General features: G+C 39.8%; 1 protein-coding gene across 2 annotated transcripts in view; it reads left to right on the forward strand.

Moving 5' to 3' along the window:
• The window catches only part of rnf213a (ring finger protein 213a), a 131,610-nt gene that overhangs the window by 59,620 nt on the left and 54,135 nt on the right, over window positions 1–17,855 (forward strand). For both annotated transcript variants that reach the window (XM_060901392.1, XM_060901393.1), the window contains exons 11-21: window positions 1,814–2,006; window positions 2,215–2,270; window positions 2,828–2,996; window positions 7,594–7,758; window positions 7,847–7,948; window positions 8,029–8,151; window positions 11,621–11,804; window positions 11,912–12,085; window positions 13,769–13,921; window positions 14,012–14,622; window positions 14,746–14,905. In XM_060901392.1, coding sequence (XP_060757375.1) covers window positions 1,814–2,006; window positions 2,215–2,270; window positions 2,828–2,996; window positions 7,594–7,758; window positions 7,847–7,948; window positions 8,029–8,151; window positions 11,621–11,804; window positions 11,912–12,085; window positions 13,769–13,921; window positions 14,012–14,622; window positions 14,746–14,905 — 2,090 coding nt within the window. The remainder of the gene's footprint in view (window positions 1–1,813; window positions 2,007–2,214; window positions 2,271–2,827; window positions 2,997–7,593; window positions 7,759–7,846; window positions 7,949–8,028; window positions 8,152–11,620; window positions 11,805–11,911; window positions 12,086–13,768; window positions 13,922–14,011; window positions 14,623–14,745; window positions 14,906–17,855) is intronic.

Genomic DNA, 17,855 nt, shown 5'->3' on the forward strand with positions numbered 1-17,855 from the left:
ACTATAGAGTTTTAGCTGGCAACGGCGGATGACACGGTGAATTGTGTTCACAGATAATGTTCTCTGGAAATATTCCTGAGCCCATTTTGTGTTTTTCCAATACAGAAGCATGCCTGTATGTAATTCAGTGCCGTCTAAGGGCCCGAAGATCACGGGCACCCAGTATGGTTTTCCGGCCTTGACCCTTGCGCACAGATTCTTCCAGATTCTCTGAATCTTTTGATGACATTATGCACTGTACATGATATGTTCAAACTCTTTGCAATTTTACACTGTCGAACTCCTTTCTGATATTGCTCCACTATTTGTCGGCGCAGAATTAGGGGGATTGGTGATCCTCTTCCCATCTTTACTTCTGAGAGCCGCTGCCACTTCAAGATGCTCTTTTTATACCCAGTCATGTTAATGACCTATTGCCAGTTGACCTAATGAGTTGCAATTTGGTCCTCCAGCTGTTCCTTTTTTGTACCTTTAACTTTTCCAGCCTCTTATTGCCCCTGTCCCAACTTTTTTGAGATGTGTTGCTGTCATGAAATTTCAAATGAGTCAATATTTGGCATGAAATTTCAAAATGTCTCACTTTCGACATTTGATATGTTGTCTATGTTCTACTGTCAATACAATATCAGTTTTTGAGATTTGTAAATTATTGCATTCCGTTTTTATTGACAATTTGTACTTTGCCCCAACTTTTTTGGAATCGGGGTTGTATTACATGCCTTGCTCTTGGAGTGATCTTTGTTAGTCGACCACTCTTGGGGAGGGTAACAATGGTCTTGAATTTCCTCCATTTGTACACAATCTGTCTGTCTGACTGTGGATTGGTGGAGTCCAAACTCTTTAGAGATGGTTTTGTAACCTTTTCCAACCTGATGAGCATCAACAACGCTTTTTCTGAGGTCCTCAGAAATCTCCTTTGTTTGTGCCATGATACACTTCCACAAACATGTGTTGTGAAGATCAGACTTTGATAGATCCCTGTTCTTTAAATAAAACAGGGTGCCCACTCACACCTGATTGTCATCCCATTGATTGAAAACCCCTGACTCTAATCTCACTTTCAAATTAACTGCTAATCCTAGAGGTTCACATACTTTTGCCACTCACAGATATGTAATATTGGATCATTTTCCTCAATAAATAAATGACCAAGTATAATCTTTTTGTCTCATTTGTTTAACTGGGTTCTCTTTATCTACTTTTAGGAATTGTGTGAAAGTCTGATAATGTTTTAGGTCATATTTATGCAGAAATATAGAAAATTGTAAAGGGTTCACAAACTTTCAAGCACCACTGTAGATGCACGAAAAATTGGCCGTGATAATTCTTGGTACCCTACCCTTTTGGAAAGCTACCTGGGAAAACTGTTCTAAGTGCTACTTCTGGCACAATGTCATAAAACAAAAGTTGTCTCAAACTGGTTTCATGAACATGACAACGTGTTCAGGGTTCTTCAGTGGCCTTCCTGGTCACTGGATCTGCATCCACCTTTGGGATGTGGTGGAAAGGGAGATCTGTAGCATGAAGGTGCACCTGAACAAATCTGTAGGAATTGTGTGGTGCAGTCATGTCAGCATGGACCAGAATCTCAAAGGAATTTTTCCAAAGTCTTGTAAAATCCATGCCACAAAGATTTGAGGTTGTTTTGAGAGAAAAGGGAGGCTCTACCCAGTATTTAGTGTAGTGTTTCTAATAAAGTGCTTGGTGAGCGGACATGCAAATTAATGCATGCAGGGTTTTTAAAGAAATTTGAGAACCCCTGTTAGCAATATTTGGTGAGTATTAACATGGTACATATGGCATATCTTTTCAGATCCATGCTGAACCTCATGAAAGCAAATCGTCATCTTGCGGAAGTGGATACACTGCTGGCTCGATCATGGATGTTCCTGATGCCTGTTGATGAGTTGGTGGAATGCAGCACTAACATCCATGTGGAGCTTTTGGACATGTTGCAACTTTTCTTTATCAAAGCTCCAGTTGATATCTCCTACAGCAGTTCCTCAGTTAGTGTCAAAATCTTGCTCTCTAAATTGGCAAAATAATTGAATGATTATTATGTAAGAAATAAAACATGAGGCATGGTCAAAATATTTTCTATTAACGATACACACATGCTCAGATTTGTGTCGTTCTTGCTGACAAGATTAATTATATTTGCTTTGTCTGAATGATTTTTTTTTTTCTTTGATGATGTGCTTTGTTCCTCCGCAGAATGTGCTGGACACGCTGACATTCATTCAAAGCCAGCTTCTTGAACAAAAATACAGGTAAGTCAAGCTTAGGTGATTAATGAACAGAATAATATTACTCAATAAATAGTTTTAATGAATGGGTGGCACGGTGGTTAGCACTGTCGCCTCACAGCAAGAAGGTCCTGGGTTCGAGCCAGGTGGGGTTTGCATGTTCTCCCCGTGTCTGCATGGGTTTCCTTCAGGTGCTCCGGTTTCCCCCACAGTCCAAAGACATGCAGGATAGGTTAATTGGTGGCTCTAAATTGACCGTAGGTGTGAGTGTGAATGGTTGTTTGTCTCTGTGTCAGCCCTGCGATAACCTGGCGACTTGTCCAGGGTGTACCCCGCCTCTCGCCCATAGTCAGCTGGGATAGGCTCCAGCTTGCCTGCGACCCTGTAGAACAGGACGAGCGGATAATGGATGGATGGATAGCTTTAATGAGACACATTGGAATGTGTATTGGTACTGGTAAAGAAATACTAGATACTCTAGATACTGCTATATTAAAAGTGTCTCATTACTGATTCAGGCATTGTATACAACTGGCATTCAATTGTATCAACTTGGGCTTTGTTGGTTTTGTCTTTTATAGCTGCTTCTCTGATGACTATGGAAGGAACTGCTTAGCTGCAGCTGTGAAGCTTCTGGAGAAGATATGCAAAGGAGCGAAGTCCTACAACCATAGTTTTACAGACATTCCAATTGCTTGCTTGAACCTTGTGGTTTCAGTTTCAAACTTTTCCCAGTCTCTCCCTAAGCAGGTATGTCATCTATTGCCAATCTAGTAAGCGAAAGTACATTTGAAATTTGTTCAAACTATCATGATGTTGCCTCGCCGTGGAGGGACAATCATGTTTGCATCTCTTGTGTGCTTGTCTTTGGTGTTCAAAATGTTTATTTTCCTCTTTACAAGTTAATGGCTGTGTCCTAAACCACTCACTCATTCACTACTCCCTACTCACCATCTAGGGAATTCTACTTAAAGGAGAACTGAAGTCATTTTTTAAACTTGCTTTATTTCTTAATTAACGTGGTGTTCAATTACGTTTTCAGTTTTAGTAATCTTATATCGTGACTCGTATTGGCAACTTAATTGCAATTAAATGTAACTTATCGGCCTATTCGGTTTTTAGCCATATTGAATGTAGTTTGTTTGGTCCATGGCAGGCGTCACTTATCCGCGCGATCTTCACGAGACACTTCGAAACGTGAAGTGTCAGCCAGGTGTCAGTGTCACCATTTTGAAAACTGTTTTCCAAACGAAACATTGCACAAAAACGAGTGATGATTACTGCCTACTTTTTTCAAACTTTCCTGATTTGCTATCAAAACAAACAAAACTTCCGGCTTGATTACATCAGCATTCGAAAGAGGGCGCGCGCGTCTTTTGACAACGTTGGCAGATGTTGGTCACTTTGATTTCCGCTGTACGTTTTACTTCCATCCTATGATGTCTCGCACAGGTCTCAACGAATCTCGTTTACAGCCATTGCTTTGACATATGGACGGATATATTACATAGCATATTTCAAACACTCATAACTTGCTATAGCAGTGACAAAATGGCTATCAAAAATGCATTGCTATATTTAATAAAATGAGAAATAGAATTTTGATAATAAAAAATTTGCCTTCGGTTCTCCTTTAAAGGACTATATAGTGAGCTCATTGGTAAAATGATAAAAACGCTTTTGGACACTACTCCGCCGCGCCGTTATTTATGTCATTACTGTCACAAAATTAAAACGTGCCAGAAAAATCAGCTGGTGGGTTTTCAAAATAATAAACACATGCCTGTATTTTTGTGATAAATACATATTATACTGGGGGCGGCACAGTGGTGTAGTGGTTAGCGCTGTCGCCTCACAGCAAGAAGGTCCGGGTTCGAGCCCCGTGGCCGATGAGGGCCTTTTCTGTGCAGAGTTTGCATGTTCTCCTCGTGTCCGCGTGGGTTTCCTCCGGGTGCTCTGGTTTCCCCCACAGTCCAAAGACATGCAGGTTAGGTTAACTGGTGACTCTAAATTGACCGTAGGTGTGAATGAGTGTGAATGGTTGTCTGTGTCAGCCCTGTGATGACCTGGCGACTTGTCCAGGGTGTACCCCGCCTTTCACCCGTAGTCAGCTGGGATAGGCTCCAGCTTGCCTGCGACCCTGTAGGACAGGATAAAGCGGCTAGAGATAGTGAGAATGAGATGAGACATGTTATACTGAGCGTATTTCTCACATTAATAAATACAAAGTAATTTGTGTCTGCTGCATCTTTCAGTTCTTTTAAATCAAGGCTGAATACTTTCTTCTTTGCCGCTGCTTTTATTAAATCAAATTTGAGGCTTTTGATTAATTCCTCGGTCTGCACTGTAACTTTTATTCTTGTATTTTATTTCTCTTATTCTATTTTAGCTTATTTTCTGTTCTCTTACTATTTTTAATTGTACTTGGATGTCTGTTTTATAATGTGTTTCTTCCTCCATCCATTCACCCCAACACTTTTTTTTTTTTGCTTTCAGCGTGACCGCAATGTATGATTGGATATATTGCTTGGTTAGTGACCATTGGTTGTACACTACTTTTCACAGTTCATTGTGGGATACTACGAGTCCACTATACAGGGTGTAATAATTCTCACTATACATTCGGACAACACTGCAAAATGGCAAACTCACTATATAGTCCACTGTGAATGTTGGAGACAATAATCTGATAAAATCACTCTCTCTTTACATAGTCCATCCATCTATTATCTATACCGCTTATCCATCAGGGTCTTGGGTGAAGCTGGAGTCAATCCCAGCTGAGTTTGGGTGAGAGGCAGGGTACACCCTGGGCAGGTCGCCAAACCGTTGCAGGGCTAACACCGAGACAAACAACCATTCACACTCTCATTCACACCCATGGGCAATTTAGAGTAGCCAGTTGACGTAATCCACATATCTCCAGATTGTGGGAGGAAGCCGGAGCACCTGGAGGAAACAGAAACAGGCACAGGGAGAACATGTAAACTCTGCAAGGCCCCAGTCAACTGTTGCCCCTTTTCCACCAAAGTAGTTCCAGGGCTGGTTTGGGGCCAGTGCTTCATTTGGAACCGGGTTTTCTGTTTCCACTGACAAAGAACTGGCTCTGGGGCCAGAAAAACCGGTTCCAGGCTAGCACCAACTCTCTGCTGGGCCAGAGGAAAGAACTGCTTACGTCAGCGGGGGGGCAGAGTTGTTAAGACCAACAACAATAACAAGACCGCGAAAGATCGCCATTTTTAAGCGACGAGAAGCAGCAGCTGTACAAACGCGAAGTCATCCATTATTATTGTTGTTGCTGCTGCTGCTTCTTCCGTGTTGTTTTTGCTTCGATATTCGCGCCAAGGTTTATGCAAACGTAGCGATGTAACTGACGTATACAGCGACATAATGACGTATACAATGACGTAACTGACGTATACAGTGACGTAATGACGTGGCTTCCCTTAGCACCGCGAGCTATGGAAAAGCAAACTGGTTCTCAGCTGACTTGCAAGTTGAAGGAGTTGTGAACCAGCACCAGCACTGGCCCCGAACCAGCCCTGGAACTGATTTGGTGGAAAAGGGGTATGTGAGGTTCAAACCCAGAAGCAGCTTGCTGTGAGGTGACAGTGCTAAACACTGCACCACTGTGCTGGCCCTCTTTACATGGTTATACAGAGCCTGGTCTCCCTCCTTCTCTAACGCTTTTGTCCCTCATTTAGAAAGTGCAAAAGACCTACATAATTTCTTGAAACTTCAACACAACAGTGGATTTATTTTGTCTTCAAATGATAGAAATGGGCTTCCACAAATGTTAATGTAAAGAACATGATCTTCATTCCCAAAGTGAGTCTTGGTAAACCATGCTGTTGGCCTGAAATGTATCTATTTGCATGAACTTTGCTCGGCATTCTGCATTTTAGGTGGAAATGCCCTGAAAATTGTGTGTATGTATGTATGCGCGTGTGTGTGTGTGTGTGTGTATATAATATATATATTACACAGTTGCACGAAGATATGAAGTTTATCTTTGAGTGGTGAAGATAAATGTCATATCGTCGTACCACCATGAAATGTTCATTATATTATATAAACACATCTAAAAAAAAATGCAAGTTAACCAAAATTTTAATTTTGAACTGGTTCTCCATTTTAACAATGCACGTCCAGTCTGCGGGAAAACACTGGGAGTGACCTCATTGGAGTGAAATATCAGAAAATATGTCACTGGGAATCGCAATATATTTCAGATGAAAAATACGAGTTTTTCAACACGAGAAGATAAACTTCATCAAGCCAACATGTCATGTTCTTTTTATTATATGGACAATTCACAAAAAAAGTACCCGAATTTATCAAAACAGTTCATCGATTTCCTCACAAGGGGCATGTAGAGAAATGTGTCACGGTTTTGGATCTCCAGGTCCCAGATGTAGCTCATATGAAAAATACGAGTGGTGTATTTCCCAGTAAAACACTCATTTCCATAAAAAAAAAAAAGTTATTCCACAAAATCGAATTGTAGATGCACTGATAGCCAACGAGGCACATCACGCTGAGTCGGCTATAAGCCATATACAATGAAATTGAGTGGAATAACTTTTATTCTATCCACGTTCACTGGATTTTGAGAAATGGAGCATTTTTATTTTTTGCAAATATGAGAAATAGAAACTTTTTTATACAAAACGTCCAACAAAATAATTTCCGTTTAGAATGTAAACAAACCCACGAAATGACAGTAGCAGTTTATGAAAAATGCTATAATAATAATATTAATGAAAAATAAAAAATGATACTTTTATTTCTTTTTTTTTGGGGGGGGGGTATTGTTTTCAAGTAGAGTTTTTATTTCGTCCTCTGTTGGTTCAGCAACACGCTCCGCCGTTTTCTTCTTTTTTTGGCAGTTGGCAAGCCAACTTAAAGGTGCATTACCGCCACTGACTAGGCTGGAGTGTGGAAGAGGAGATATTGGGGGGGGGGGAATAAAACCTATGTTCTTTTATTTAGCTATTTCTGTTTCTTTTAAATACTTGATAAAGTGGTATGTTTGACTTGATGCGCTCTGCCTTTTGTTTTCTCTAGTCATGGTATATGAGCTGATATCCTAGTAGTAGAGTAGCCAATCAGAGTGCACGATTGCTCATATCCAGTGAATGTGGATAGAATAAATATATAACATTCATAATCATTTGTAGACTCTGGTTAGTGAGTCAGCTTCTACAGTATGTTTTTTTTTTTTTTTTTTTTTGAATATACAATGTTTTGTTTTTGTTTGTTTGTTTTTTTTCCTCCACATGCACACTCTCAGTAAATCAGGGCTTGAACCTTTCATTATTTTTAATAGTTATACTTTCTTTTCTAGGAGATTCTAGAGGAAGACCACTTACAGGCCGCAGAGAAAATGGCAAAGGTCCGTGAGTTTCTGTCATTGACGCTGAAAACTATCAGAACTTGGATAGGACAGACCCTTAAGGGAAAACTGCTTCAGACCTACACTTTGAGTGTCAGCCTCACATCAGAGATTGAGGTGAGAAAATAATTAATTGTACAGTTATTAGCACTACTTTTCATTTTTAAATTGTGAAGAACACCCATTATTCTCTGCTTCATCATAGATATGGAATAATATTATCCCCATAAGCTTTGAAAGCAATGAGGAATTTACCAAGGAGTGGAGGGACACGTTTACTAGAGATTTTGAAGGAAAATTTCAACAGGTTTGGAATGTCTAGATCTGTGCATATTTAATCAGTCCAGTAAAACAGAGGTATTAATTAACCAATGCATTTCATTTCAGGAATCCTCAATAGACCAGATTGACATATACTGCAGTAAAATTGAAGACCTTAATAATAGCCATCCTCATGTGGCCAGAAGTATTGAGAAGTGTGCTCTACAAGCTGTCACCTCAATGTGCCAGGTATTATACATTTTTCTTGTAAGGTTAAGGTGTCCAGCATCAAGATGGCCATTTCCACCTCCATCTTTCCCTCTTCATATGATGTTGCGCTATATAACCGCTGCCATGTTGGGGACTAAATGACTGACTGCTTCAATGCAATATTACGGAACTGTACAGGATCAGTATATAGTTATATTATAGTATACAATACAATATAGTTTATTCTCTTCTCAAGTAAGATGAATAATTTTGGCTATCTTTCATTTCTAGGCACATTTGTGTCAGCCAGCAAAGCTAGAAATTTCAGTCCCAAATGTGGTGCCTGCAAAAGAAAAATCATGTGACTGAAATGCTAGGATAAAACAAGACTTGGGAAAATGTGTATACGCTATCTTTTATTTCCAGTTTTTATTAACCAATATGCATTAGAGCATTTCTTCAGCAGAGAGGCCAAAATTATGAAATTATTAAGATTGCCTTAACTTGTCAGCTCAGTCGTCGTCTTCTTCTGGCTGCTCCCGATTAGGGGTCGCCACAGCGGATCTTTCGTCTCCATTGCTCCCTGTCTTCCGCATCCTTCTCTACCACACCTGCCACTTTCATGTCCTCTCTCACCACATCCATGCATCTCCTCTTTGGCCTTTCTCGTTTTCATGTGCCTGGCAGCTCCATCCTCAACCTTCTCCTTCCCACATGCTCTGCATCTCTTCTCAGGATGTGCCCATACCATCTCAGTCTCATCTCTCTTAGCTTAATTCCCAAGCTGTCCACATGTGCTGTCCCTCTGATGTGCTCATTCCTTATCCTGTCCAACCTTGTCACTCCCATCGCAAACCTTAACCTCCTCAACTTAGCCACCTCCAACTTTGCCTCCTGGAGGTAAACTTAACTTGTCAGCTCGGCGATATTGCTAAAGTATGGAATCCAAGGCAAAATGTACTGAAAACCATATTTAAAAATCATCACCCCGATTTTAGCAGCGTCACTTCAGAGAAATTTTGGTTTGAATTTTAAGAAATGAAAGTTCAGTTTTTCCTGACTTAATTCCGTTACTGACATTTCTTTCCTCATAAAAGAGAGCCAATTTTTTTATGCTTTTTTTTGAGGGTCAAAAGATACTCCATACAATGTGAAATGTTTTATTTAATACAGTTGTCTTGAGTACAACTTAAAAAAAAAAGTTACCACATTTTGCTGTGAAGGTAATTCCATTACCGAAGAACTACCCATCAGCATAGTTACAGTGCCTTGCAAAAGTATTCATCCCCCTTAGTGTTTGTCCTGTTTTGTTGCATTACAAGCTGGTATTAAAATGGATTTTTGCAGGGTTAGCACCATTTGATTTACACAACATGCCTACCACTTTAAAAGTGCACTTTTTTGTGACACGAACAATAATTTAGATGAAAAAACAGAAATCTGGACTGTGCATAGGTATTCACCCCCCCCCCAGTCAATACTTTGTAGAGCCACCTTTTGGTACAATTACAGCTGCAAGTCTTTTGGGTTATGTCTCTATTAGCTTAGCACATCTAGCCACTGGATTTTTGCCCATTCCTCAAGGCAAAACTGCTCCAATGCCTTCAAGTTAGATGGGTTGCGTTGGTGTACAGCAATCTTCAAGTTATGCCACAGATTCTCATTTGGGGGCGGCACGGTGGTGTAGTGGTTAGCTGTCACCTCACAGCAAGAAGGTCTGGGTTCGAGTCCCGTGGCCGGCGAGGGCCTTTCTGTGCGGAGTTCGCATGTTCTCCCCGTGTCCGCGTGGGTTTCCTCCGGGTGCTCCGGTTTCCCCCACAGTCCAAAGACATGCAGGTTAGGTTAACTGGTGACTCTAAATTGACCGTAGGTGTGAATGTGAGTGTGAATGGTTTTCTGTGTCAGCCCTGTGATGACCTTGCGACTTGTCCAGGGTGTACCCCGCCTTTCGCCCGTAGTCAGCTGGGATAGGCTCCAGCTTGCCTGCGACCCTGTAGAACAGGATAAAGCGGTTAGAGATAATGAGAATGAGATGAGATTCTCATTTGGATTGAGGTCTGGGCTTTGATTAGGTAATTCCAAGACATTTAAATGTTTCCCTTTAAACCACTCTAGTGTAGCTTTAGCAGTATGTTTAGGGTCATTGTCCTGCTGGAACGTGAACCTTCATGCCAGTCTGAAACCTCCGGCTGACTCGAGCAGGTTTTCCTCCAGAATTGCCCTGTATTTAGTGCCATCCGTCTTTCCTTCAGTCCTGACCAGCTTTCCTGTTCCTGCAGGTGAAAAACATCCCCACAGCATGATGCTGCCACCACCATGCTTCATTGTAGGGATGGTGTTCTCAGGGTGTTGGGTTTGCGCCACATGGCATTTCCCATGATGGCCAAAAAGTTCAATTTTTGTCTCATTTGACCAGAGAATGTTCTTCCATGTCTTTGGGGAGTCTGCCACATACTTTTGGGCAAACTCCAAACATGTTTTCTTCAGCAATGGCTTTTCTCTGGGCACTCTTCCATCAAGCCCCACTCTGTGGGGTGTACAGCTTAAAGTGGTCCTATGGACAGATACTCCCATCACCGCTGTAGATCCTTGCAGCTCCTTCAGTGTTATCTTTGGTGTATTTGTTGCATCTCTGATTAATGCCCTCCTTGCCCGGTCTGTGAGTTTTGGTGGGCAGCCTTCTCGTCAGGTTTGTAGTGGTGCCATATTCTTTCCATTTTGCTATAATGGATTTAATGGTGCTCTGTGGGATATTCAAAGTGTGGGATATTTTTTATAACCCAACTCTGATCTATACTTTTCCACAACTTTGTCTCTGACCTGTTTGGAGGCTCCTTGGTTTTCATGTTGCTTGCTTAGTAGTGTTGCAGAGTCAGGGTCCTTCCAGAACAGGTTGATTTATACAGACATCATGTGACGCTTTGATTGCACACAGGTGGATCTTTATCAACTAATTATGTGACTTATGAAGTGAATTGGTTGGACCAGCTCTTATTTAGGGGTTTCATATGAAAAGGGGTGAATACCTATGCACACTCGAGATTTCTGTTTGGTTTTTCTTTTTCCCCCCATTTTAATTATTGTTTGTGTCACAATAAAAAACCATGGGCACCTTTAAAGTGGTAGGCATGTTGTGTAAATCAAATGGTGCTAACCCTCCAAAAATCCATTTTAATTCCAGCTTGTAATGCGACAAAACAGGACAAACACCAAGGGGGATGCATACTTTTGCAAGGCACTGTATTTTTGTAATTATTTTCAAAAATGTTAGCTGGAATGATGCACATTAAAACATGCATCCAAAATAAAAACATTTTCTATTATTGAATCAGGGTCTATGCCTATGCCATAGGTCATCGCAGATATGTCCTCACGCCTAAAGAAAAGAGTCTTTGATCCAGCCATTTCTCAGGCCCAGCTGTTGTAATTTAGCTACCCAGCCAGTGTAATTTGATTTTGACAAACGTTTTTACTTGGGGATTTTTTATTTATTTATTTTGCTCTTTAGGCGAAGAATGAAGCAAAACTATTTGAGAGATGCAAAATAAACTGGAAGTTTGGAAAGCTCATCTCTGCAATTATTCAGAAGTCTTGGCCAAAAACTGAGAGTGGGTCATACCAAGAGAGAGACGAGGTGGTTCTCCAGCACCTCCTTAACTGGACAGCAGCCAAGTATATTTTCCAACTTCATGGTAGCTATTTATTTATTTATTTATTTATTTATTTTTCCATCAGGGACATGATTTGTTCTGAAAGTTCTTTTTTTGTAATTTATTTCCACTATTTTAACTCCCTGTAGGTGCTGATGAAAAACTGATTGATCAGCTCTCTGAAGAGGCTAAAGAAAGGCTTGCCATTGCAACGTCATTATTTACAAATATTTCAGATCAGCTCATCAGAGGAAGCATAAGGATTAAAGTTCTGAATCACATCTTGGCAAAGAAGAATATTTTCACCGAGTTGGTAAAAATAGGTAATTGCACAGATCAGCTTGATCTCAGTACTGATATGAACACCTATGACAGTAGTGTTGGTACATTTATTGGAATCCCTCATTAAACTTGAGTTTGATCTATATATGCACACTCTGCCCTGCATTTTTTTTGTTGTTGTTGAATTGCACAAAGTCTATGAAAACTTGAATCTTAATTCACATTCTTATTTTATTCTAGAGTGGCGGCTACAATTACCGGCACCTTTAACAGTCTTTTGGCCATTGCAAAAGTAGAAAACACTTTCAATACATAAATTGTGCATGAATAATTACTCAAACTTCCACTGGAAAAAAAATGAGTTGCTTCCCGATTACTTAGCGTATCAGATCATGTGACACTGTTCCACAATTATCGACATCATTCCACAATTATTGGCATCCTGATGATCATTTAAAAAATAAAAATACTCGATATGTGGTATTAAGTTAACAAAACAGTTTTTATTTAAAACTTGTTTTACATAGACTTGTATTTAGTACAAAATATATTTTATATAAATACATCAATGTCGGTGTTTATGTAAATGAGGAAGTAATTCTAATGTTTGTAAACAAATGAGCTGATAATGTTGAACCTGTGTCAAATCTTTTTGTTCCATTTTCTACCCACTTTCTAAGTATTTTCGTAGATCGCATTTTGTTAATCATTCGTTGTTGTTGTTGTTTTGTATTAATTTCTAGATTTGTAGTTTACCAATAAATATAAACTGACATTGTAACGACATGAAAATCCAGGTCAAAGGTCACATGTCATTCCTTGAATGAAAATATAAATTTTCTACTGATATTGTAATATGTGGTAGATATTTACAACAAACTGAAAAAAAATTCTAAATGGAATAGAAAATCTGAATATTTCAAGCATGTAATTTTTTTAATGTACTAGGACTTTAATTCTGGTCTAATTCTATTTATTGCAATAAGATTCTAAATACTCTATAAACATTCCATTCTGGTATGACTCAGAAAAAATAATTATTATAAATCACAGCACTCTTTTAAAGTACTTCATCTACTTCAACAATGTTATACAAAGATCGATACATAAGTTGTTAATTCCACAGGGTGTCGATAATGGTGGACACCGGTGAAAGTGATCATTATTATCAACACCTCACGTGATCTCAAATGCGCGTTTAGATACAAAATGGCGACTGTCAAATGAAAGAGTAAGAAATAAAGTAGGTTTTGACAAGGATATCATGAAATATCGGTGAATTTGATAAGTAAAAACATGTCCATGATCTTTCCACCATGCTTACCTGCGATGATAACGTCCAGGTTTTCTTCAAATTGCTGATCGTGCTAAAAAAAAAATTCCATCTCCGGTAACGAGCTGCGTCATCAGACGGCAAGATCAAAGGACAAGGCGGGTTTTCTGGTTGATTTAACTAACCAATAATAACTGTTGTGACTGAAACTCACCTTTTGTAAAATTGTTTTTTATTGGTAGATCTGAAAAGGTGTCGATAATTATGGACTGTCGATAATTAATTGTAGCTGCCGCTCTATTTAATTTATATCTTAATTAACAATTATTTCGCCTACGTCACTGTAGTTATAGTCAAAATGCACATTTTTCCTGATTTTTTTTTTTTTTAAACAAAGAAACAATGCCAGGCCTGTTATTGACTTATTTGATTTACTTTTCCCTCCAAACAGACTGTCTTTGTGAAAATGAGAAATGCAAAGATGCCAATGCCATGAGGAGGCTTCTTCAGCTGAGACAGGATGAGGTGAAAGCTGTATATCATGCCAGTGAGCTTGTTAAAGGGCTCATTGCAATGTGCCGGAATATTCAGGAGCACGTAACAGGTATATTAGATGTACTCATAGGTTTGGTCGAGTTTTGCAGGCTATGTGTTTAAGGATTGTTACACTACTATACATTTTCTCTCATTTCAGTTGATTTTGGAGGTCTAGAAGCAAAACACCAGATTGACATTGATGAGATGGCACTGAATAAGTTCATGGAGGTTCATCCATTTGACATGATCGCATCCCGAATGGCTGGTGTCGTCACATACTTTGACCTTGATGACGATGTTCAGAACATGGCTGAGATTCTACACACATTTAAAGAGAGCTATATTTTTAAGATATGCTGGGAGAGTCAAGCTAAAGACTTTGCTCAAATGGCTGATCGTGAATGCGAGTCGGATGATGAGGAAAACGATGCTACACTTGATTGGATTTATGAAGACATATTTCAACCATGCTACAATAAATACCAGAAGATATACAAGAGCCTAAAGGATGGCAGCATGACCTTTGAAGAAGTAGATCTGATCTTTAAAGCCTATGTAGGGAAATATGTAGAACTATCAGAAGATGCTACAATTATGTGCAAACTAGATACTGCAGATGACAAGAGGTGGATTCAGAGGAGGGTTCAACAAATAGAACAGTATCATGAGCTTCACTTGGCAGTGGAATCCGCTCAAGTAGTCAAGTTGGTGGAGCAGACACTTGGCCTTCAAGGAGACTTCCAGGTCTTGGAGAAGCTGCTTATAGTTGTAAGTCAGAAAATTTTTGTCATCTATACCATAGTGTAGGTTAACTTGCTTGTCCTTATAGTACCATGTTGGTTGTTGATTGAAACATTTACTTATTTTTCGTTGGGATTTTCCTTAACCCAGACGTGCTTGGACTTTAAGAAGGAGCCTCTTGATAGTATTGACAATGAACTAATGCAGGCCAAAACTGTACTTGTGGACATCACGGAGCCTCGTAGGCTCTGTCTCCAGGAGCTGGGCCTCAGGAAGAACTTTGTTATGTGGGTCAAAGAAGCACTTGAAGGTAAATAATTAATAATGCATATGGAAAAGAAAACTGAGTTACCGGTCAATACCATGTGTATTCATATTTTTATATTATCACTGTACATTTAATATTTTCCATAGAGCTGACAAAATTAACATGTTGACTCAATTATAGGCATGTAACGATATATCATGCAACAAACTGTGATGCAAATTTACGACAATTCGAAGCGATGAAATAAAAAAAATGAATCACGATTATTATCAAGCTGTCTAATCTTAGTTTTTCCTATTTGTAATTGGTTTTTTTTTTAATATAGACAGCAGAAGGCACAATAATATACAATAGCAGGAAAGCTCATGACTTAAGGTAGGTAGAAGCAGGCCTAGGTAGAAGCAGGCTTGTAGTACTCGAGTCCGACTTGTGCCCTAATTTTAAGGACTCGTGATTTGACTTAGACTTCATCACTGATGACTCGGACTCGTGCATTTACTGCATTCGGACTTGTAAATTGGAGACAAGGACTCTGATTTTTTTTTCTTTATTTTTTGTAACATGACAATAATTTGGCATAAGATATTTATACCTACATTAATTTTTGTACTAATTTTGTGCAAGAGTGTCACACCTGTATGCCTTGGCGCGTGCGTCGGATGGACTCTCGGGCGCACTTCGGCTGTAAACAACTCGCACCCGCACAGGATTTAGGCACAATCAGCACGTCTATATAAAAACTGTGAAAACACACTTACTTTGCGAAGTATTGAGTTGCGTTGCTGACACATTACCAAGCCTTATTTCCTTGTTTGGTTTCCTGATCCCTGATTTCCTGTTTCTCGTCTTTGATTCTGCCTAGTCTATGATAGCCTGTTTGTGCCTAGCTTGACCTATTGCCGGTTTTACGATTTTGCCTGCCGTTCTGGATTGTTTACCTGTCTTCACTCATATTAATAAACACCTTCTGCGCTTACATCCGTCTCCCAACCATCTCTGACAGAATACTTCACACTCCCTACTAAAGAGAATACACATTCACCTGTTCATACGTCATGTTCAGGAACAAACTCATGTTGATGGCGCTAAAACCGCCACCGTCAAATGGTGCAGTTGGAGTCTTGTTCTCGGACTCGGCTCAAAATATTTTTTAATGACTTGGACACTGGAGACTTGAGACTGGACTCAGACTCAAGCTTTAGTGACTCGACTACAATACTGGGCAGAAGTAACACAGCTCTAATGATGTGAAAACGCACAAGAAACCGATCTTAAAGGGGAAAGCTCTGTTGTGTACTTGACTGTACAAATAGATTTCACAAGAAATTGGAGCTCTCTTTTTATAGACTGCTGAATGCTAGAGAGAAGCAGATGGAGATAAAGGTTCATAAAAGTTTTATTAAGACCTACTTGTTATAAACTTTTTGTTTTTAATAAAATGAATATTTTAGTTAAATGGGCTACTATATTTTATTCCAACCTTTAAAAATGTGAGGAAATAATTTGTTTTTTATTAAGAAAATGAAACAAGTACGGGTGAGGGGTTTTTTTTTCCATTCATTATTTTTTATTGTAACAAAGAGTATTTAAGTTGAGAAAGAACAGTAAAATAAATGTTGCATTTTTTGTTAACAATTTTTTTTCTTAATTTAATACAAAAAAAAAAACATGGGAAAATTGAATTATGAACCCAATATTGTGATTCAAATAATAAATTGGGTGAATCGTTACGTGCCTACTCAATTAATTTGACATATTAACATTAACAATTTTTTAACATGTTAATTAATTTGAAAGCCTTAAGTGCATTTGTCAAGATTTTCACTACTTGCCACTCCGATGCATTTGCTTAAACCTTTTTTTTTTTTTCTCTTTATCATGTTCTACTTGCCAGGTTATTTGTACTAGTAAGAAATAAAAAAACAATTAACTTTTACCTTTTTAATGCTCACATCCTATTGGGATCCTCCAGGACCCATGTTTACCTCCTATTTTAATAAATAAGTAAATAAATGAATAAACACACAAACATCACTCATACTAATTAACATTTTCCATTAAAATCATAGTAAAAGCTATTTATATTTGTCTTATTTTTCCAGAGTATAAATTAAATTGCACCTGTAAAATCCCATGGTCATTCAATACCATGGGAAAATTTTTGGCATAAAAGAGATGAAAAGTGCCAATAATATGATGATGGATCAAAGGACGTCTCGTCTCGTCTCGTCTTCTTCCGCTTATCCAGGACCGGGTCGCGGAGGCAGCAGTCTAAACATGGAAGCCCAAACTTCCCTTTCCCCAGACACCTCGGCCAGCTCCTCGGGAAGAACACCGAGGCGTTCCCAGGCCAGCCGAGAGACATAGTCCCTCCAGCGTGTCCTGGGTCTTCCCCGGGGCCTCCTCCCGGGGGGACATGCCTGGAACACCTCCCCAGGGAGGCGTCCAGGAGGCATCCGAAAAAGATGCCCGAGCCACCTCAGCTGGTTCCTCTCGATGTGGAGGAGCAGCGGCTCTACTCCGAGCTCCTCCCGAGTGACTGTGCTTCTCACCCTATCTCTAAGGGAGCGCCCAGCCACCCTGCGAAGGAAACTCATTTCAGCCGCTTGTATCCGCGATCTTGTTCTTTCTGTCATTACCCAAAGCTCATGACCATAGGTGAGAGTCGGAACGTAGATCGACCGGTAAATTGAGAGCTTCGCCTTTTGGCTCAGCTCCTTCTTCACCACGACGGACCGGTAAAGCGACCGCATCACTGCGGAGGCTGCACCGATCCGCCTGTCGATCTCACGCTCCATCCTTCCCCCACTCGTGAACAAGATCCCGAGATACTTAAACTCCTCCACTTGAGGCAGGACTTCTCCACCAACCTGGAGAGGGCAAGCCACCCTTTTCCGGTCGAGAATCATGGCCTCGGACTTGGAGGTGCTGATTCTCATCCCAGCCGCTTCACACTCGACTGCAAACCGCCCCAGTGCATGCTGAAGGTCCT

This window comes from Neoarius graeffei, chromosome 20 (assembly GCF_027579695.1).
Source record: "Neoarius graeffei isolate fNeoGra1 chromosome 20, fNeoGra1.pri, whole genome shotgun sequence".
In the NCBI taxonomy this organism is placed as follows: Eukaryota; Metazoa; Chordata; class Actinopteri; order Siluriformes; family Ariidae; genus Neoarius; species Neoarius graeffei.